The sequence below is a fragment of the Bolinopsis microptera genome, chromosome 6 (genome assembly GCF_026151205.1).
Source record: "Bolinopsis microptera isolate Bmic1 chromosome 6, MBARI_Bmic_1.0, whole genome shotgun sequence".
NCBI lineage: Eukaryota > Metazoa > Ctenophora > Tentaculata > Lobata > Bolinopsidae > Bolinopsis > Bolinopsis microptera.
In genome coordinates, this window is record NC_087077.1 from 8,457,328 (window position 1) to 8,478,787 (window position 21,460).

The window sequence follows — 21,460 nt, forward strand, 5'->3', positions numbered from 1 at the left end:
TTTGTGTGGATCGACTTACAACTAGACTGGTGTCGTCTGCAAAGCATCGAATAATGAGGTCCTAGATGCATAGTACGATATCAGTTATAAAGATAAGATATAACATGGGACCTCTCCCTTATTACACCCCATTTATAATGAGGGTAAGAAATGAAAAGGTACCCAACTACAGCTACTGCTCGATTAATATATTTTAGAAAATATTTACCATTTGATCAACTTTGGACCTATGCCATATTAAGCTGCAGCTTTTAGAGAAGAATCTTTTGATCTATTCTATCTAAGCTTTGGCACAGTGAAAGATAAATTCGATCGAAATCAGATTCTATCACATCACGGTAACGGAGAAGCTGTTTGAGACACCGACGGCCTGACCATCCTGCTTGTCACAATTAACTGATTCATCTCTAGAAAGGCCAGAAAACCACATTCTATGTTATCAACCTCGCACAGTATGTGCTGATGGTATGTGTTATGTATTAATAATCATTTATTGCTTACAGGATGTCCCTGGCTTAATAATTGTTTTACTGGACTAGAAATATCTCAATTCTAACAACTAGATCAAACATCTCTTGACAATTATTATAGTTTTAATACTTTCAACAGTACTATATATAACAAATAATTTGAGGATGTCCCTGGCTTAATAATTATTTTACTGGACTAGAAATATCTCAGCTCTAACAACTAGACCAAACATCTCGTGACAATTATTATAGTTTTAATACTTTCAACAGTACTATATATAACAAATAATTTGAGGATGTCCCTGGCTTAATAATTGTTTTACTGGACTAGAAACAACATAGTATGTGATGTGAGGAATAGTTAAGTTCTATGCAATTTAAACCTGGAAGAAGAAGCTGGGAACGTCAAGGGTGGCAAGGGAATGGGACCAAATTATACACATTGTCTTTAGATCTGAGTACTGGTGGGAAGGTGAACCATGCTTTTTTTAAACATGACAGCGATTTAAGAATCAAACCCAGACCAGAATCACTGTCACGTGTCAAAACAAACAGTTCCACACTACCAGTATCCAGATCAATTGTTACTTTGTTTTCTATTTTTACTTTCTGTTCTTTTGTTATCTTTTTCCCTATAATTTTGACTTATGTCTATTCATTGGATCATGCCATTATTTGGCGATCACTACTGTTTTCACCAATTATCCACATTTCATACCAGAATAATCTCTGGCATTATCAAGTGCCCCAATGTAAGGCGCCAAAACCGAACGGCTCTCGAATGATATAAGATTTCACAGTAAGTCATTACAAGATGCACGCATCAACATAGCGCGCGTTTGTAGAATAGACGTACATTTTTTAATATCCTGTATTAATTTCAGGACGTGACTAGTTTGACATATCCAAGATTTGGAGCAGGACTTGTTGCAAGACTCGGCTCACTATACATGATCGGAGGACACACAGGCTCCAGCTACATCTCATCAGTTGAGAAATACGACTTTGAAGGAAATTGCTGGGTGACTCTGCCCGGAGTCTATGGCCCTTCGCGCAGGTACCGAACTTGTTCCTACTAAAATCATTTAACTTACAATGATAATCATTGTCATTTTCAAACAGCTTGGCAACCTGTTATCCTCGACATATTTCCAGGTATTTCAGCACAGTGGGTGTTGACGGAAAGATCATGATAATGGGGGGTTGTGACACAGCAAGCTACATCGACACGGCTGCAGTGCTGGATATTCCCTCCAGACAGCTTATATTTGCCGGCAAGATGAACGAACAGCGAGTTTATTGTGGCAGCTGTGTTCTTAACGATGTGGTCTACGTCGTTGGAGGGTAATTTGATGATTTTGAAAATCTGATACTTGTTTTACTTCGGACATTCCAACAGCCATAATTGTAACACGAGTATAACCAGCCAATTACAGGAAGCCGAAGAATTCATAAACTGAATTTAACTGTATCATAACCTATCCATTTTTATGTAGTTCTAAGAATGTTCCCTTTGTTTCTGATCACTGGTTTCTCCCCGCAAGATTTTTTCCTAATTAATAAACACTTTTTTCAGTTACGGGATGTGTCAGTCGTTCAGTCGGTTGAACAGCGCTGAGAAATACGATCAGTTGACTGGGTGCTGGGAGCCGATAGCAAGTCTTAAGGAACCGAGAAGTGGTGTAGGGGTCGTGGCGATTGGACAGAGAATGTACGCTTTGGGAGGATTCGATGGAAAAAACTATTTAAAGTAAGAAATAGCCTTTTTTTTTCTTTCTTACTGCAAGAGAAATTTTGTCTTAGGAATTATTCGATTTAGAATTTAACGAAATTTGAAAAAAGTTCAAAGTTTGGTTACAAAGCTAGACTTTTTCCTCTCCCAGTACTGTTGAGGAATACGATCCTAAGACAGATGTCTGGAAGAAGATAGCACCGATGAAGTATGCTAGACGAGCGCACGGAGCCGCTGCTATAAGCGGGTTAGTGATGAAGTGTATTTTGTATAATTTCACTGTTAAAGTTAGGAATTAGGGTGATATTTCAATATCAGAAACAAATCTGGGTCGCCACTTCATTCCCACTTCATGAATCTGCTGTTTGTGAGATACAAATATGTATACCTTTCAGATATATCTACGTTTACGGTGGTTTTGATGGCACAAACTTTATAAAATCGGTCGAGAGATACGACCCTTATCTAAAGATCTGGGAAAATATGAAGGATATGCCCCTTGCAAAAGCTTACTTTGGTTCCACCGTTTTGTGACAAGTTTTTCAGAGTTAAAGACCCATAGATCTTCGAGATTCTAGTTCCAGATCATCGAACAGACTGTTGAACATTAGAAAATTTTCCCAGGATACCATCCATACAGTTGGTAATGACATATGCCGACATGTAAAAATTACGATGTATTAATTTTAAGGCCCATCAGCCGACTCAAGCAATTACGAGTGATAGGACTGAATATCAACACTGAATTGAGGTGTAGCCTTAATCTGGCTACGCTAATATTTTTTCAAATAATTTTAAATATGTATATTATATAATTTGTATTTAATCGTACTGTGAACCCCGAAATTCGATGTTTTAGAATTGTATGAGTTGCTATCATTGCTGGGCATAAGCCTAAGTGTACTTTAGACAATTTTTATTCGAATTTCAAGAAGTCAAACTTTCATCACAGCTGTATTAACAAAAGTTGATATCACTACGGTTATTGTTTTTCACAAATCCTTAACATCAAATCTGTGTGAGTCATTTGTGAACGTGCATTGTATTTCGGGGTTTAATTGTTGGTACCTGATTCAATGAAACCTGGTATTATTCATTTTACAAGAAAGGGCGATTTCGTCTAAAAGCAATAAGTATCTTCGGCAATATTTGCCCCGAGATGTAGAGTATATATTTTTGTCGATAGATGCTACAGCGATAGCGCTTCGGCAAAATTGAATTACCGAATTGTTGATTGTCTATGTTAGTTTTTATCTAACAATCTTGTATCAAATAATGATAAATGTATTATTATTATTATCATCATCGTGTTTTCTACAGAATTTGATCCACCAGTTTTTTTAATCGGGTACTTGTTGAGTGTGAATTAACTAACATATCCTCTTGATATTTCCTCATTGTTGTAATTTTGATTTATCAAACGCCCACGAAATTCTAAGCTTGATCAATTTAACAAACATTTATTTTAGGTCAAGATGTAGCATAACCAGGAGTAAAGGCTAAACTGTGACGTGCATGTCAGCCTTTTAGACCACCCCATTTTACAACCCACCCCTCTCACTTCACCTCATAATGTCAGATTTACTAGGCTCCATCCTGGACAATATGAAACCACCTCCGTCAACAGCGAATAAAGACTCCATCAGTAAGAAACGTTCACACTTCGTCAGTAAGAAAAGTTCACGTTTCGTACGTCAGTTCCTAAAATTTCTGTGTTCAAGACAATATATCTTTACAGTGAAATGTGGAATTCAAAGAAACGATTAATATCCTCACTGCTCAGAACGAAGGAAAGAGTTGAAACGAAAGATGGAAGAAGATAACAAGAAGCGATCAGACCGAGTGAAGGAAATCGAGAAGGAGGTAGAGAAGTTTGCTTCGGGGACGGAAAAAGAATTGAGTTTTGCGCCAGTCGAAAAAGAGTGGCGTGCCATACAGTGGGTATTATCCAGTTGACTGCCCCAATTTCCTTCTCTGTGAATCTTTAAATTCATTTTGAGCACATTTCACATGTATTCTATGCTGACCCAACAGTCAATTCAGTCAATTAAAGAATGTCAGTCACTTTGGTAGGAAGACGTGTGCACCCTCTTAGCACCTTCTCAGGCACGAGATAGCAGAGATAGCGGGAGTGATATCAGTGAGTTGTTACAACGGTCAGAGCACTGAGAAACACGTGGTTTTGTTTAGAAGAGACAGCTGTCCTGGTGAGGAGGAACTGAAAAAGAGGCGGCTAGGTGAGGTAAGTACTTTCACTGTCTGTGGTATGATATCCAATTATATGATTTTTTGTATTCCTCCACCTCATGAGACTAAAATGCTGTTGAAGTCAATAATAATCTCAAACATGTCTCGAATATACTCACTTTTAATTGAATCACCTTTTACTTTGACCGATTCAACCACCATAAACTGCCCTCAGATGTACATAGAAGGATTCACCAAATCACGACAACAGTGCAGTCCTTCTAAACGTCCCCAGAGAAGTTCCAAAACCCCAGGCTTCGTTCCCTCACGGAATTACCAAGACAAGTATAAGAATATACTAAACACTTCAGAAGTCACCGGTGATAGCAGACAGTTTCATGGTTTAGGTGAGTTGTCACTAATGTTTTCCATTTCATCAACTATATTGAGTGACGCTGTTTTTAATTCTAAAATTGTAATCTTGGTTAAGTTGGTTGAATCATGAAAGTTGCTGAAACCAAGGGAGTTCACCTACGCTTCATTTCAGTGCCAGTGCATATGTTGTGCTCAGAGCCTAAGTCTATCGAGGATTCTCTCAATGAAATCAGGGAGAAAAAGAGACTCAAAAGAGAACACAGTTCCGGAAATTCCGAAGAGTCGGATGATAAATGAACCGTTTATTTAAATGGCATTTTATTGCAGATATTTATACCGTTAGATCGGGTACTCGTTACCTTTCTCTGTCTGTGTTAATTTAAACCTCATATCATTTATGTTGTCTGTTCTGGGAAACAAACCGTTTTAATGGAACCTGGGTGCCAAATCTATCCCGGTGGAAGTAGATATTTATCATATTATTTATAAACTATAATATATTTTATACGTATTTCAAATGATTTTTCATTCGGCCACCATTCTGAATCATTTTATTTGTTCAATCAGTTTAATCCTATGATGCCAATTTAAAGAATTTGTTTAAATATATCGATGAGATACTTAAGAGTGTAACTGTAAATAAGTTGTTTCTTTTAGACGTTTAATCATGATGTCGTATTGTGCCCTGATTTATTTTTCATTTCTTGTTTTCCATGGAAATCAGTGGTTTCTTGTCTTTTATCACACAAAAACCCAATCGGGAAGTTAAAATACTGTCACTCATGTATCTCATAAAATACATGCTTTCTTGATTACCATCAACTGCATTAATTTTGTTATTTCTCACCGGATCATTATTGAAAATTTACTTTGATTAACCGTTATTTATTGTCTAATTTCTAATTGTCTAGGATGCCCACATATAAGATCCTCAAGCCGGAGTGGGACGTTCCGCCCAGTTTATACGGAAAACTGACAAAAGGGACGTTCCTCGAGCCATGGATGTACAGATCTTTTGAAAACTATTTTTAGTGGGTGCATTTTATTTATCCTAATACAAAATTCTACGCATATTACTTCATACTTGCAATGAAGCTCGTAATAATATGTACTATAATAGGATAATATAGTATAATACCACTTGTTTTATTAACAACACAATATTTCAGTTTCAATGCTCCGATTAATGTCTGGGAGAAGGACAGCTCGATGTTTGAACGGATAACGAGAGCGGGCCACATTGGCTTCTGTATTGGTTAGTACATGTCCCTTCTGTTGATAGTACTTGTATGAATCTTCTAGCCGTGGAAATTATTCTATTATAAAAGCGTGATAAGGTGTCATGTGGTGGACTGACTCCGAAGTTTTATATAATGTTGATACAAATTATGATGGTCTGATTTATTCAGACCATCATAATACAACTGTCTTAACTACTGCAGGAATATAACACATTAACTAAAACCCATGTGTCCAGGTGCTCTACAGGGTTTTGCTCAGGGATTCTTACTAAATCTGTCAATGGGTAAACGAGGAGCAGACGTCTGGAAAAACAAGGCTGCCTATAAAATGGGTGCCTTCGGTCTGGGAACTGGAAGTTAGTTACAAACAATTATTTGTAGTCTGATAAATCCTGGATTTTATCTATTTTTAACGCTTAACTATGAGCTTGGATACTATAGCATAGTATGAGTATGACACACTAACACCACCTGAAAATACTCCCCGCAGTTTTGGGCACAACTGCGTTCGCGGTGACAGTCTCACAGCTGAGTAAGATAAACGGTCGAGCTGAGACAACGCTGGACTGGTACTGGGGCGGCCTTGCTTCTGGGGTTGTCACGGTCTGTATGAGTAAGTAATGTGTAAATGTCGGCCTTTTATAATGCTGAGTGGATAACATTGCTGTGCTTTTTAATGGACCATGGGCGGTGATGGTTATTACAAACATTACAATTTAGTTTTGCTAAATATTTCAAGTACGTATTGCTGAACATCACACCATCAGAAGTCAGAATGCAAATTGCTCAGGTCAAGTTAAAGGTACGTTTTTCTCCCGGAAGTGGAACATGGCTTCAATATTCCTGTTCCCCCTATTACCCACCGCTGCTAAGTATTTACATGTAAGTTCCTCTTATTTTTGTTCCCCCTGTTACCCACCGCTGCTAAGTATTTACATGTAAGTTCCTCTTATTTTTGTTATAATATTTTTTGTCATAGGGATTTATCTCATAAGGCTTGGTCAATCAATTAAAGGCGTTAAATGGTCAAACTGCTTACGATCTGCGATTTGTGAGATTCACTCGAGACCATTATATTGGAAAGGATAATGAACGAAGGGTTGGTCACAACATAAACTGTATTGAATATTAAAATAGTGGTAATCCCAACCCACTAAAAATGACCGTTGTTTGTTAAGTTTAAAAGTTATATTACTGATCTCGTATGTACGGGAAAATAATAGGCCATGCTTTGAATATTGAAATAATTTCAGTAAAAACCGCGAAATTCGGTCAAGGGGACGGCAGATAAGCTCCTCTTCAAAAATCTTCCAAAATCCCTTTATATTTTGATGATTTTCTGTTTATCAAAGCTTTCTTTGGGAATAGAACTTTGAGTACCTCAATCGTCTCTTGTGCCATTCTCAGTGACCTTGTAAGATGGTCATTCAAGACAAATTCAGTCAAAACAGTGAACTTTTGGTCGCGGAAAGCTGAAATTTGAACATGTCCTACCGGTCACATTCAAAATTTTCATTGCATCAAAGTTTTCTCCGGATATACAGCTTCCGGTACCTTGATGGCGACTTGTGTCACTCTCACCGACCTTACTTATTTCCGCATTGGTATATGTCATAATGTTTCTCTCGTGTTAACAATATCCAAGATTTAGCTATTTACTACTAGTGTTAGCAATTAACATTTACGCTAAAGAGAATCTTAAAATTGATATCTACTATCCTTGAAAATTATTCTCGTTTATTAAATTACTTTTGTTTGCATGGCTTTTAAATGGTTCCATCAATCTAACTGCCAACTTCAAACTATCCGTCCACTATGAAACTCTACTCAGTTTGTGAACGAGTACGATGACCCAAAAGGGGGCCGGTACCCCATGCAGGCGGGAGGACAGCAGTATCACAGTGTAGCTGAGATGAGGGGACTGTACGGGATCGAACCTCATGAAGCACCCTTCGAGAAGGTTCTGAAGAAGGTATGTATGGTATGTTAGCTATGTTTGGTATGTTAGCTATGTTTGGTATGTTAGCTATGTATGGTATGTTAGCTATGTTTGGTATGTTAGCTATGTTTGGTATGTTAGCTATGTTTGGTAGCTTCTGAGGGGAGGCTATGTTTTGAAGAGATAATAGGGGGTTGCTGATTCTGGCTTATACAATGTTGTATAAAATCCAATTTCGTGACTATTTAATTTTTCTTATGCGAATAGGTACTTACTGCTTATGTGAATACATTTAGATAGTAGAATCACACTTTGACTTTCGAGACGGTACTGTTTATACTAATGTCGGCTACCTCGTTAATTATCTCTTTAACCTCTTACTTTCAGCCGCACGAGAACGACATGTTATTCATGTTGCCACGACAGAACCCCAGATGGAACGACAAGTACAGAGTAGAACAATAACTTCTCTAGTTCAAGTCCGAGCCCACTGAGCGAATGTATAGACATCTGATTGCTGATTAATTGTTAGCGACACTGATATTTGGGACGTTCCTATCATCACTAATCAGGGCTAATTACAAGTATAGAGTTCACTTTTGTGAACTATCAACGTTTCAATTTAGAATTAGTGGATACTATGAAGGGAGCTCCCTTTTGATAATTTATTACTAGGACTTTTGAATGAGTCAAACATGCAAGCGCACTAATATCTCGGTTTTCTATGTATGTACTATAGCTATGTACTTTGCGAACATTTATAGGTTAACGCATTGAATGTGCAATGAAATTAGAAGGTTGAGTAAGACTGATGTGCTGCAAATTGCGATCTCGAGCACAGTCTGATGAGACGTACTAAGTATATTTCCAGTATACTTTAAAGTTAAATCTATTATAAGTTACCTTGCGATCACTCATTTGTATCATGTATGTTGTGGTCATTGCTTCTCAATTTATAAATTACAACATCTACACCATTTCTATTTTATATTTTATATAGTCAGTCACAAATCATTCAAATTGCCTAACTTTAATCAGTCATATTCTCTAGCTGTTATGTAAAGGCTACATCTCGACAGCAGGATCTCACTACCTTGATACACACGATCAGTATCAAGAGAAAACAACAAAGAAGCTAAACAACAACTCAAAACAACAAACTAGTCATACTTCTCTTCTTTGAATGCCAAACCAGTCCCTTTTGACGGGAAGACTTGGCAATAGGAGAAGAACCTGAGCTAGAGCGAAAACAAAGTGACCAGTTTCTGGAATAGTTACTCGATAGAGCACCTGACCAGAATGTCAGCCCTGCTCCCCGAGATGAAGTGTCCTGGTCGGTATTGTGGTCTCTATGAGGGGGTGTGTACTGCGTGTCCTCGTGGTATGAGGGTCGATGTGGCCACTGAGATATGCCAACCTTGTGAGTTACTATTTTATAAAGTTTCTGGGAATAAATTTTTTATTGCAGTCTAACATTTTGATTTGCTGTATAAACTTTAATTGCTGCAATGGTCCATACCTGTTGTTATCTCTAGACTAGTAAGATTTTTAGGTCGTTGATTTTAAATGTTTTAATAGTTGGTTTGCCAGTTAAAACATGGATATTTCCAGGTTTGAACGATCCAGTGACTTATGAGTGGTTGTACCTGGGATTTATGGTTCTGGTCGTTGTGTACTTTCACATGGAATCTCTGACTAGATTCCTTGAAAAAGCTTGCGGAGGTAATTCAAAAATCAAATACAGGTAAAAAAACCTGTTGCTTTTACTGCCCTACAGGACCTTCAGCAATATACTGGGTGTTTCAAAAGTCTTGTAACTTGACTTTTGGCGTCGGTGGAACTTGCTAACCTATCTCGTTTAACGAGTCGTTCGCAGAAAAGTTAACAAGTATTTTTCCAGAGTGTGACGTGAAAAGTACAACGAAGTGGATCGGTGTAGCGCTCCTAGAGACCATATTAGCTGCTTTCTTAACTCTAATTTTATCAGACCCTCATGGTGAGCTACCTGCTACTTTTATAACACATACTTTTCTTTTAATCATGTTTTGACTTTGTGAAGCTGTTCAGAATGGGATATTCTTGGGTTTCGAACATAAGAATCGTTGCAAACCCTTCCGTTATATTACAATTTTTAAAGTTTTATTCACAAATCTATTCCCTGTTTCAGGAAAGTTAAACTTGTATGGCTGCGGTGTAACCTCCTTCTTAGACTGGTATTCCGTCTTTCAAAACCCCACAGGATGCATCCCACACTTCCTTTAAAGTTGTTATTGAATTTTAACAAAAAAAAAAGGGTATTTTGATTTTAAAGGAAAAAACCCTTTAATTTTTTTAAAAAAAAACCCCGTAGCAAGTTTGTTGGGGAAAATTTAACAAGATGTTTTAATTTTTCCTTTTTCTTAAGCTTGATACTTTAATGGTTTTTCTTCATGGCGAACCCTTTGATTCATAAAACGAATTTTTAGTTCCCCCCCGGGGGGGAAAAGAAAATGGGAGGTATTATAGTTTTAAATTTTAAGGCTCCATAAAGCTTTAAAATTTTTTGCCATGTTTTTTAACCCTTTAGAACCGAGAAATTTTAAAAAAAAAATTTTATTTTAAGGGTTTTAAAATTTTAAAATTTGAGAAAAAAAAATCTAAAGAAAAAAATTTGAATGAAATTTTATTTCCATCTTTTTCAACCCCCGAAAAAATCGTTTTTCAATCCTTTTCGGGGGGGTTTGAAAGGGGTTTTTGGGGTCGATTTCTGTTTTTTTAGCCCCCGGGGGGGAATTTCGAAAATTTAAAAAATTTTTTGAAATAAAAACTAAAAAAAAACCGCGGTTTCCAGAATGAAAGTTCCATTTTTTCGAATGAAAATCCTGAAATTTGGAAAACCCCCCCGTTTAAAAAATTTTAAAATTTCCCCCCCCTTTTTTCCGGTATTTTAAAGGGTCCGGGGGAGAAAGAGAAAGTGTTTTCGAAAATTTAAAAATTTTTTTCGAAAAACAATTGACTTTTTTTGGGGTACCCCCGGTTCCTCAGGATCGAATTCCCGTAAATACTATAAAAAATTTTTCCTTTTAAAAAAGGGGTTAAAATTTTTAAACCCCCCCTTCTCTTTTAAAAAATGAAAAAATTTTTAAATAGCGGAAAAATTTGGTTTTTGTTTTTATTTTGTTTTTCTCAGTTGTTACCAATGGAAAATTTCCTGTTTTTCCATTTTAAAGCTTTTTGTGAAGCGGCTGGTTTCGATTTTAGATTTATTAGCCCTTTTTTATTTTTTACCTACTTAAAATAACTTAAGGGGAAAAATTTTGTTTTCCGATTTTTGTTAAAAAATATAACTTTTAAAAGAAACAGTTTTGTTTTAAAACCCTTAAATTAAAAAATGAAAAAAAAGTAATTTTTAATTTAAAGGTTAAAAAGGGGAAACCGTTCTAAAAAAAATAAGGGGTCAATTTTCCCCTTTTTCCCGGGAAAATTTTTCCCTTTTTGGATTCCAACCCCCCCCCCCCCCCCCCCCCCCCCCCCCCCCCCCCCCCCCCCCCCCCAAACCCCCCCCCCCCCCCCCCCCCCCCCCCCCCCCCCCCCCCCCCCCCCCCCCCCGGGCCCCCCCCCCCCCCCCCCCCCCCCCCCCCCCCCAAAACCCCCCCCCCCCCCCCCCCCCCCACCCCCCCCCCCCAAAAAATTTTTGTTTTCCAAGAAATCTCCAAAAAGGTTTTAAACAAAGATTAATCCCAGGGGAAAGATTCGGGGTTTTTAAAACTTCTTGTTATCCTTTGGCCCAAAATTATTTTATGAGTTTTTCGGCCCGTGCTTTTCAAAGCCCCTTAAAAAATGGCATTAAATTTTTAAAAATCCCATTATTTTGTTTTTTGGGGAACTTGATTTTTCCTTTTGAAAGAAGAAAATTGTGAATGTTGGAAAATGTTCGATGCTCTTGAAAAAGTTTGTGGGGATGAAAATTTGCGTTGGGTGCTCCAACTTCACAGAAAATTGTTTACGAAGGCAGGAAAATCTACTTCCACCATTTTTGGCGCCAACTGTAAACTCATACCGAACGTGTTCCATTCTTTGGACTGTAGTCTTAATTTTGATGAAGTTGTAGATTGGTTGGGTAGATCGGATAAAGTTGCAAATCTTTGGATGTTCTTTGAGGGATTATTGACTTGGATGAGGGCCAATAAGAATTTGAAAGTCAAATGTTCATCAGGGTTTCTGAAACAAGTTTGTGAAATAAGAATGGAACGAAATTGGGAAAGAATTGCTGGAACCTTCGCAACCTATTATTCAGATATGAACGAGTTTTTTGGTCCAATTGTATGGTGTTCATTCCTTTTCGCATCGACTCTCAAAGAAACAAGTTGGGAAGTTGCCAGTTTGGAAGAACAACTTTCGTTCAACAAAATTTTCTCCCTATTTGAGAAAGAAACAAAGTTACTGTTTTTCAGCGGGTTTGATATTGTACCAAATTGTTCTAAACCTGGGGGATGTGGATACGTCATAAAATCAGTGCCAGCTAAAGACGGCGCTAACTTTGTTCTTTCTACTGATCCAAATGATTACTCAGATGAAATACACTTTCATAGTGAGGTTAAAGCTGAAGATATGCATCTTCTTTTGGAATGTTATGATTCAGACGATAGGATAGTTCCACTTTGTTGGTCCAGTAGACCTGAATACAAAAATGGTAAAGTTTGTTGGGATTCATTTCCTGTGTCAACAAAGGACATGGCTAAAAGTTGCGAACTGTTTTTGTTTTTCGAATACAAACCAGCAACTTCGTGTGTAAAATAGCACACGTGGTATATCAAAACATATGGGCTGCAATTGAATCACAAAATTGTGGAAAACAATAAACGTATTGTCGAGAACATACTCTAAATTGGAATAGTATTAACTTAATTTGATCATTATTTATATTATTTACATATTTTAAATTTTACATTTGATTATATTACATAAAATACAATGTCAGTATTATAATCTATTTATAACGCGGCGTTTTGTATATTATGCTGTCATGCTGTGTCGACCGCTGCTACATTAAAAAATGACAGTAATATAAAATATTAGAATATGTGAAGAGATTAAGTTTCAGCGTGTCATGTTCTTTTAAGTTCCTAGTTAAATCAGTTCGTGTAAACCGGATAACGACTATTACATTTTTTTCCTTTCATACTTTGCATCGTTCCTTTTTGAACTTGTTACAGTGTGTGTTATGCGATTACTTAGCCCTTCCACTTAGGCCTTTCTATAGAAAAGGGTTACCCCATGGGGTTTTACTATAAATAAGTCCGAGATAACGGACTTTTAGTAAACGAAAAAATTTTTAAAAAAAAGTTATTTTTGGAAACTTACAATACAATTCATGGCGGTTCAAAAATTGATTTCTTAAAAATTTTTCCAAGATTTAGGAAGACCTTCCTTCGGCTTTAAATTCAAATTCTATCCCCCTCCAGGAAACTGGTCCCAAATTTTTCTGTGGCCGAAAATTTTGGTTACCGGTTGCTGGAAAATTTTCCAACCCCATTAAAATGGAACTAAAAGAGTCGGCATTTGTATACCCCCGTTCGTGATCCCTTATCTTTCAAAAGGTCCCGGATGATTACATGACCAAAATTTTATCGAAGGGGAGTGGTGGATTTAGCGAAAAAATTTGGAATTTATGTTGAGTAGCCTAAAGGGAAAAAACTTTCAAAAAAATTTTCAAAAATTTTTTAAAAATAGCCCCGTGTTTGAAATTTTGGCTGGTTACGATGGTTGGAGCAGGTTCGTCGGGAAAATTGTGAAGCTAATTGGAATATCCCAAATTTTCAGGGTTAAATTTTTCCATGTTTTCAAGGAACATTTTGTTTATTCCAAGCTTCAAAGCCGCAAAAATTTTTGGTTTGCGGGAACAAGATCTGACTCTCCGCGGAGAAAATTTACCAGGTTCCCTGGAATCCCTCTCGGAACACTTTTTTGATGGGGCTTGTTGGACTTGAGTTGGGTTTATTTCATAGTGCATTTCCCTTCCAAACTCATCCCTTTTCTTAAAATAAAATATTAGTTTTGCTTTAATAATTATTTGAAAAACCTTAAGTTGTCCTAATGTAAAAAAGAAAATGCTAGTTTGAGTTTTCAAATTGTTCCCCGTAAGGAAAAATTGTTGGATGAATTTTGGATGGGTTGTAAATTTTAAGAAAAATTCTTTGGAGAACGGGGGAAAAATCTAATTCCACCTTTTTCCCAAGAAAAACTCCCTACCAAGTCCCATTTTTGGACCCTTAGCCTTAATTTTTATGGATTTGTTTTAAATTGGTTAAAACTATATAAAAGTTGGAATCCCTTTTTTTAAAAAAATTCTTTTAAAAAATTATTCTGGTTTAAATAATTAAATTTTCCCCTTAAAGTCGATTTTTCATTTCCAAGGTTTCGGGACAGTTTTGTAATTAAAATGGAAACGGAAATTTTTTGGGGGGGGGGACCCCAAAATTTCCCGGGAAACCCTTTTCAACCCATTTTCAGATTCAATGAGTTTTTTTCCAAGTTGGTGTCCAAATTCCCTTTCATCGACCCTTAAAGAGATACAAAGCTGGAGGAGTTGGCGCTACTGGGGAAAAAAAGAAATTTTTGGTTCAACAAAATTTTTAAATTTTGGAAAGAAAAAAAGATGTTTTTTAGCGTTGTCGATATTGTAACCAAAACTTTTAAGGGTTGGGCCCATGTGGACACGAAAAATTTATTCCGCTAAACCGGAAAGGGCTTAACTTTTGTTTTTCACGATTCCAAAGGTTTAGTCAATGAAATACCACTTTTATATGATTAAAGCTGGAAGATATGCATCCTTCCTTGGGAATTTTAAAAAGACAATGTTTTGGATATTTCCACTTTGTTGTCCCAGTAAAAAAAATGTATTTTAAATTGGTTTAAAGTTTGTTGGGATTAAAATTTCCTGGGGGTCCAAAAACATGGAAAAAATTTGCGGAAAATGTTTTTTTTTTCGAATAAAATCACAACTTCGGTAAAATGGTTTTAAAAGGGGGGTATTATAAAAACAAAATTTTGGGCTTTAGAAACTATGGGGCCCAATTTTTAAAACCAAATCGAATGCAAATTTAAACAATTTTTTGTGAATATCAAAATTGGGAAAGAATTACTTAATTTGAACATTATTACATTTATTTAATTTTTCAATTTTACATTTGTTTATTTTTTACTTCAAAAAAAAGCGGGAAATTGGGGGGAACCCAATTTGTTTTAAAATTCAAAATTGGTAAAAATTAACCCCCTTTTTTTTAAGTGGGTTGATTTTTCTTCAGATTTTTGGAAAAATGAACTGGAAACAGAAGTTTTTAGAAACATGTAAGGAATTATTTTTGTTAAAAATGCCTTTTTGGTTGTTTTCAGAAGAAAAATTAAAAAAGTGTCGTAACCTGAACAAAATAAGGTAAAGTGAAAGGAAACAAAGGACATCTAAATTGGCAAAAGTTTTTTTTCGAAAAATCAAACTGTAATAGAAACCGGTTATCGGAAATGGCCTTTCAACTAGGGCTGCTAATTCCTAAATTCCCAAAACCATACAACTTTCGAAATACTCCAAGTTGGTTGTTTACTTATGGTCAATTCATAACTAATTACTGCTGAAGATTACCTGGTTAGCGAATTTCGTAATTTTTAATCTTTTTATTCTTGTTTTTATTGTTTTTGGGGGGGTGCGTCCGTCTAATTCGCCCAAAAAGCCCAAGGAGACAAAGCATAGGGACAAGGGAATGAAATGCTTCTTCTTTCCATTTCCCAAACTGTCCCAAAACTGTTATTTTTGGGCCCCTTTAAATCAGATTTTCCCTATGGTTTTAATTTTAAAGGAAAAAAAGAACACAAAAACTTACATAAACACAAAAAAGGAATAAAACTTTTAATGCTTTCGGCTTCCCCTTTTCCCGGTTTTCGTTTCCTACCTCTTCCATATCCGGTTTCCCCTCCTTCTCACAGTTCCCTAGCCAAGTTTCCCCGCCCCCCCGAGGGGTTTCACTGGGTTTTATTCTCTCTTCAATCTTCACCCAACCTATAAAGTGTCCAACCTTGTAAATTCCCCCCTTTTTTTTGTCCAAAACCCCACATATCAGTGGTTGGTTTCCTCTTTCCCCCTGTTATTTAAAGTTTAGCCTAGCTCCTCCCACCCCTCCCCTTCTCCCCCCCTTCAACCCCCTTACTCCCCATCTCTCCTGGTTTATTTTTGGTCCTTTAGCAGGTTTCCAGTTCCCTCCCCCATTGTCTTCTGCCCTTCTCGTCCCCCTCCATTTTTCACCCCCACACAACCTTCGGTCCTACCCCCGGGACCTCCTCCTCACCTCCCTCCCCACCCTATTATTCTTACGTAGTAGTTAAACTCTGTCCGTTTTTTTTCTTTTTCCTACCTTAATTGTTCCAGGAGTATGAAAACCCCCCCAGGGGGTGATTTTTCAGGAGGGGGGCCCCCCAAGGCCCCAGGGGTTGTGAGGGGTTGTTTTGTTTGATCCCCCCCCCCCGTTTTATTTTGTTTGACGTCCATTGGGGTTAGTGCCCCCCCCCGTTTTTTTTGTATTTTGTAGTAGTTTTTTTTTTTTTGGGGTTTGATTTTTTTAAGTTTAAATTTGTTTTAGATTTTTAATTATTTGTTATTACCTTTAAGATTTAAAAATGCCCCCGCCAGATGCCACAAGGATCCCCATTATAAACCCCCCGTCCCCTCCAAAATTCCCGTTTTTTTTTGGATGGCCAATTCCTTTTTTTAAAATTAGCTTTCTGAAGGTACAGTTTAAAACTCGAAAAAAATCAAAAAACTTTGAACTTTTTGCCGTTCCGGCTTCCCTGAATTTTGTTCCACCCAAAAAAAACCCTTTTAGATAGTCCGTTTCCGGAAAATCAACGAAAATAACAGTTATCCCCCGGGGGCTGAATTTTTTTAAATTTTTGTTTTTGGCCAACCTTGAAACCGAAAAATGTTTCTCGAAACTTTTTTTTAAATTTGATTTTTTAGTTTTTTCCCTTCCCCAGAAGGGGTTTTGGCGAATTAAAAAAACCATGGGATTTTTTTGAAAAAAAATGGTGTAAAATTTCTGGCACAAACATAAAAAAATAAAAATCCCTTACTAATTAATTAAAATTTTCCCAACTAAATCGGGGTTCCTTCCCCGCATAAAATTAGGGATTTTCCCATTTTGTGTGATTTCCAAATTGTGATATGAACAAAAAATACTTATGGGTTTGTGCGCGTGGATAGTTTGATTAAATAAATTTTTACCATTTCCGTAACCCCTCAATTTTTGGTTTTATTTGGGGATTAAAAATTTTGTTTTGTTTTAAAAAATTGTGGCCCCAAAAACTTTTTTTTCGGGAAATTGAACACCCCCGTTCCAAATAAAGGTAAATTTCTAAAAAATATTTTATTTATTGAAATTTTCCTGGAATTTCAAAATACAAAGTTTTGCCCTGACCCTTTAAAATAAACCCCTCAAGTTTAAAAGTTAATTATGAATTATGCTTTTCCAACATAAACAAAATCCCCAATCTGAAGAATACACAGAACAGTAGTTTGTCAAAGATAAAGATATGTAACAATAACATGTGACTTAATGAAATGTCTCTCTAGGATGGAAATCACTCCGACGGAGTATGATGTGATAGTGATTGGCACCGGGATTACAGAGTGTATAATCGCAGCAGCATGCTCCAGGATTGGTAAGTGGGCTGGTTTTTAATTCGCAGGGGCGGGGGTGAGGGGGTCATTCTCAGTTATATTTAGTTCTATTTAATTCCCGGGGGGGGGGGGGGGGGGGTCATTCTCAGTTACACTTAGTTCTATTTAATTACCAGTTTAATACACATCGTGTTGTAAATTAAAGTCGACACTTAAGACCATTTTAAGTATATTTTCTAAAAACTGTTTTAGTTTAATTTTACCCAATTACTTTAATTGCTGCCACATGACTTATTACTGTTTCATATTTCTTCAAGCCCTCTCTCCGTCTCAGCTCAATTTTTATAGTATGTAATAAATTTCAGGGAAAACTGTCCTCCACCTTGACATCAACAGATTCTATGGGGAACAATGGTCTTCATTTACCCTCTCCGGTCTGGAGAATTTCGTTAAAGATGGCCCTCCTTGCCTCAGTGGGGATAATTTCAAGTACAAACATTTCATGCAGAACCTTGATTATATCGAGATGCCTTTGGATCAGGTGAAAAAAGAATCAGATGTAGAAAAATCAGCTGATTTAGAGGTTTCTGAGCCGAACAAAGAAAAAGAAGACGGCGCCACAGCAGAGTCAGAGGCAGAAACAATCCCTCAAAAACCACAATGGACATCGGAAAAGTTCCAGAAATCCAAACGGCGAGTGAACATTGACATAACACCAAAACTGTGTTACAGCGCTGGTCACATGGTCGAGCTACTCCGGAGTTCAAATTGTTCCCGATACCTGGAATTCAAGGCTGTTAACCGGAGTTTTGTGCATCACGAGAGTGAGCTGATTCAGGCGCCTTGTAATCGGGAGCAAGTTTTTAACTGTAAACATTTGAAGGTTTTAGAAAAACGGATCATGATGAAATTTGTGACATTCGCCCTTCAAGTGGACGTGGAGAGCGAGGAATTCCAAGAGTGGGATAAGAAAGAAGACTTGGAATTGTATAAATATTTTAAATTAACCGATAGTTTGATCAGCTTAGTCCAGGCCTCTTTGGTGGTATCAAATAAAGATAAGGTATCCGCTCACGACGCAATACGATCCATTAAGCATTATTTGAAGAATGTAGGAGTATACGGAAGCATGCCATTTATCTGTCCTATATACGGAGCAGGAGAACTCCCTCAAGCTTTTGCTAGATTCAGCGCCGTGTTTGGCAGTATTTACGTTTTGGACATTTCACCTTCAGAACTCAAATTTGACGAATCGGGAGTATTTTGCGGGGTGACTTTGCAAACAGGTCAGAGTATAAAGGGACAGTATTGTGTCGTGTCCCCTAATTATTCCTCAGACTCAACAGAAGGCTCCCCTGAAGGACTGATATCCGTATCTCACGCTGTGTACCTCACGGACTCTTCCATAAAACCCAAACTAAAAGTAGGCGAGCAAGACGACATTTCACTCATTCACATCCTCTCCGGTAAGATGGGAAACGACAGAGCCGTCTCTGGCTTCGAGTTCGGACCGAGGAGCATGCTGCCTGCGGAGGATATGTACATGGTACATTTAACCACCCCCGGAGGGGATGCTGACCTTCCTAGATCTGATCTGGAGGCGGTGGTTGATCAGATTACTTGCAGTACTCACGTTCTTTACAAACTGTTCTTCACTACGAGGATGTCTGCGGAGGGAAGGAGTGTGGAGCCTAGTCTTGATAATAATATGATAAGAACTTCGTTTCCTACCTACAATGCTGGTTATAGTGAAAGTATAGAAGAAGCTAAAACATCGTTCCATTTGATGTATCCAGAAGAGGAGTTTTTGCCGGCAGCTCCAAATCCGGAAGATATTAAATGGCCGGAAGAGGACGAGAGTGAAGTTGTCGAGAAAGAGGCTCCAAGTGAACAGCAGGAAGATATGACTGAAATTTCTGAGAAGATAGTGGACGATATAGATAAAACTGCTACTGATGAACTAAAAGGGGAAGATGTTTCGTCCTAAAATCCCATTGCTGATAGTTATCATTATTAAAACCTGCGATAAGTTTTAAATTGAAATTTTTTGTGTTTGATCGGGTTTGACTGGATTCTTGAGCTTATTTAGCATTTATCGTGACTGGATTATTGCGTGAACTTTGGTTTTTGAAATTATATTTTTATCTGGTAATTTAAGATTTATTCAGTGTTATGTGAAATAATTGTACTAGTGCGTTTGTCGAATTTGTTTTTCATACATAAACATTAGAATTTGCATTTTAACTGACTTAGTATCATTCTTAAGAGTTGATATATTAGCAAAGACAGATTAACATATTATGTACCGGATTTACATGTTTTACATTACATGATGCATGTTTTGAGATTTTCTTTTGAGTAATTGGCTTATACCATCGTAGGTAGATGTTCAAATTGGGGCTTCCTATAGCTTTGGGAGCAGCATGCGGTGCACTTACGGTAAGTTGATTAGAACTTTAATTAGAACTTTAATTAGTAATTTAATAATGATAATTGTAATATTCATACAGTATTCTATTTAACGTGTTGTCAGAATGCAGCATGTATCAGATATCAGTGAGAATCAATATCGACCACCTGTCTATTTTTAAGCGCTGTAAATGTCAATGTTTGAAAATCAACCTGTCCTATTATATTGAACAGTCATTCATAGCATTTTATTTCAGATTCACAAACTCTACGGTGACTACCCTCTTTTTGGTGCGGAGCTGGAACTTCCCGCGGATCTAGAAGGCAATCCTATGGATGGAAAACCTGTTTTTCGCATCAGACCACGCTCCGAGATCGTAGAACATGTTAGTCAAGTTTGGAGCATGGAACTCCGAATTATAATAGAAATTAATCAGCCATTTTTTCTCTTTGAATATTTGAAAAGATAGTTTGTTGAAAACAGTTTAAAGTATGGTTTGACACTAAAAAAATGTTAAGTCTTTCAATAGCTTCGTTTTTTAGGCAGCTCGATACAGGAAAGAGGTGACCCCTAAAAGATCACTTGAAGAAATCCAAAAAGAAGTTAAGGAGTGGGCAGATGACTACGACAAACAGAATGTACGGGCTCCTGAAGAGGTTTGGGCGAAGATAGACAAGTACGGCTGGTTAGCGACCTTGTCGTATCGAGCCGGACTTACTGAGCTTGAAGATGTGTTAAAACACGATGATGAAGGGTTGGAAGTGTTAGACGATCAAAAAGGGGGAATTGAGCAGATTTTTGAGTCAATTGATAGTGAGAATGTTACGACTTTAGAATCAGTTCTCGATGAAAATGTTTATATCTCTGAATCAGTTCTCGATAAAAATGTTCATATCTCTGAATCAGTTGTTAATGAAGATGCGCAGACCCCAGAGACTCAATCAACAGTTGAACTAGATGAGACTGAAAGTTTGTTAACCTCAGATTTAAAGGAGGATATTAGTGAACGGACTTCAGAAATAATCTTAAATAAATCTCTAAGCGCTCCAAATATTATAATAGTCGATGAGAGTTCGCGGATACCCGAAGAAGTTTTATTGGACGATGTTTCGTAAAGTAAGTTAGTGTTAGTGACCCACAGATCAAGCTTAACCTTTTTATAACACAACTTACGATTCGTATTTGAACAAATTAGTTTAATTTATTTATAGCGAGTAAGAACTTTTGTTTTTGTTTTTTAATTTATTTTGTATTGAACTTTGTTTATTGAACTCAGATGTGGCCCAGTTCATGTATTTATCTTAGTTTTAAATATTTTTGACACGTTTACAAACTGGTTTACAAAAACGATTCATACTTATTTTCGTTTGATATTGAATATTGATGTATGAAACTAAGATAATTTAATTAAAAAAAACTAATACTAGAAGAAATTTAATACTAATACATACATCTTTAAT

At 36.9% G+C, this 21,460-nt stretch overlaps 6 protein-coding genes across 7 annotated transcripts in view; all 6 read left to right on the top strand.

Moving 5' to 3' along the window:
- LOC134816923 (kelch-like protein 3) overlaps nt 1-3,531 on the top strand; it is a 99,988-nt gene extending 96,457 nt beyond the window's left edge. For both annotated transcript variants that reach the window (XM_063825974.1, XM_063825973.1), the window contains exons 9-13: nt 1,355-1,527; nt 1,626-1,814; nt 2,047-2,220; nt 2,354-2,449; nt 2,598-3,531. In XM_063825974.1, the coding sequence (XP_063682044.1) occupies nt 1,355-1,527; nt 1,626-1,814; nt 2,047-2,220; nt 2,354-2,449; nt 2,598-2,736 (771 nt within the window). In that variant the 3' untranslated portion in view covers nt 2,737-3,531. The remainder of the gene's footprint in view (nt 1-1,354; nt 1,528-1,625; nt 1,815-2,046; nt 2,221-2,353; nt 2,450-2,597) is intronic.
- Nucleotides 1-21,460, top strand: part of LOC134816912 (mucin-2-like) — a 765,431-nt gene that overhangs the window by 361,042 nt on the left and 382,929 nt on the right. The gene's annotated exons all lie outside the window — the stretch shown is intronic.
- On the top strand, nt 752-8,870 carry LOC134816934 (uncharacterized). The gene is made up of 8 exons (XM_063825991.1): nt 752-763; nt 5,674-5,795; nt 5,934-6,019; nt 6,242-6,361; nt 6,496-6,618; nt 6,796-6,887; nt 7,837-7,977; nt 8,332-8,870. Exons 2-8 carry the CDS (start codon nt 5,677-5,679, stop codon nt 8,407-8,409), a joined length of 759 nt encoding a protein of 252 aa, XP_063682061.1. The 5' UTR covers nt 752-763; nt 5,674-5,676; the 3' UTR covers nt 8,410-8,870.
- Nucleotides 3,653-5,484, top strand: LOC134816853 (sperm-associated antigen 7 homolog). Its single transcript, XM_063825849.1, has 5 exons — nt 3,653-3,847; nt 3,986-4,139; nt 4,309-4,444; nt 4,625-4,796; nt 4,937-5,484. The coding sequence occupies exons 1-5, from the start codon at nt 3,775-3,777 to the stop codon at nt 5,059-5,061; spliced, it is 660 nt and encodes a 219-aa protein (XP_063681919.1). The 5' UTR covers nt 3,653-3,774; the 3' UTR covers nt 5,062-5,484.
- On the top strand, nt 9,000-10,206 carry LOC134817363 (JNK1/MAPK8-associated membrane protein-like). Its single transcript, XM_063826498.1, has 4 exons — nt 9,000-9,364; nt 9,556-9,666; nt 9,845-9,940; nt 10,112-10,206. Exons 1-4 carry the CDS (start codon nt 9,244-9,246, stop codon nt 10,204-10,206), a joined length of 423 nt encoding a protein of 140 aa, XP_063682568.1. The 5' UTR covers nt 9,000-9,243.
- Nucleotides 17,544-21,342, top strand: LOC134816796 (rab proteins geranylgeranyltransferase component A 1-like). Its single transcript, XM_063825790.1, has 4 exons — nt 17,544-17,631; nt 17,956-20,029; nt 20,257-20,385; nt 20,543-21,342. The coding sequence occupies exons 1-2, from the start codon at nt 17,544-17,546 to the stop codon at nt 19,575-19,577; spliced, it is 1,710 nt and encodes a 569-aa protein (XP_063681860.1). The 3' UTR covers nt 19,578-20,029; nt 20,257-20,385; nt 20,543-21,342.

What these genes read in the sequence shown, in the direction of transcription:
- LOC134816853 (XM_063825849.1), top strand. Translation starts at nt 3,775, where the DNA reads ATGTCAGATTTACTAGGCTCCATCCTGGACAATATGAAACCACCTCCG. An exon ending in AGCGAATAAAGACTCCATCA is followed by an intron (nt 3,848 to 3,985) that starts GTAAGAAACGTT and finishes CTCACTGCTCAG; the next exon opens with AACGAAGGAAAGAGTTGAAA. An exon ending in CAGACAGTTTCATGGTTTAG is followed by an intron (nt 4,797 to 4,936) that starts GTGAGTTGTCAC and finishes GCTTCATTTCAG; the next exon opens with TGCCAGTGCATATGTTGTGC.
- LOC134816934 (XM_063825991.1), top strand. Translation starts at nt 5,677, where the DNA reads ATGCCCACATATAAGATCCTCAAGCCGGAGTGGGACGTTCCGCCCAGT. An exon ending in TCTTTTGAAAACTATTTTTA is followed by an intron (nt 5,796 to 5,933) that starts GTGGGTGCATTT and finishes ACAATATTTCAG; the next exon opens with TTTCAATGCTCCGATTAATG. An exon ending in CTTCGGTCTGGGAACTGGAA is followed by an intron (nt 6,362 to 6,495) that starts GTTAGTTACAAA and finishes TACTCCCCGCAG; the next exon opens with TTTTGGGCACAACTGCGTTC.
- LOC134817363 (XM_063826498.1), top strand. Translation starts at nt 9,244, where the DNA reads ATGTCAGCCCTGCTCCCCGAGATGAAGTGTCCTGGTCGGTATTGTGGT. An exon ending in CCTTGAAAAAGCTTGCGGAG is followed by an intron (nt 9,667 to 9,844) that starts GTAATTCAAAAA and finishes GTATTTTTCCAG; the next exon opens with AGTGTGACGTGAAAAGTACA. An exon ending in AATTTTATCAGACCCTCATG is followed by an intron (nt 9,941 to 10,111) that starts GTGAGCTACCTG and finishes TCCCTGTTTCAG; the next exon opens with GAAAGTTAAACTTGTATGGC.
- LOC134816796 (XM_063825790.1), top strand. Translation starts at nt 17,544, where the DNA reads ATGGAAATCACTCCGACGGAGTATGATGTGATAGTGATTGGCACCGGG. An exon ending in AGCAGCATGCTCCAGGATTG is followed by an intron (nt 17,632 to 17,955) that starts GTAAGTGGGCTG and finishes AATAAATTTCAG; the next exon opens with GGAAAACTGTCCTCCACCTT.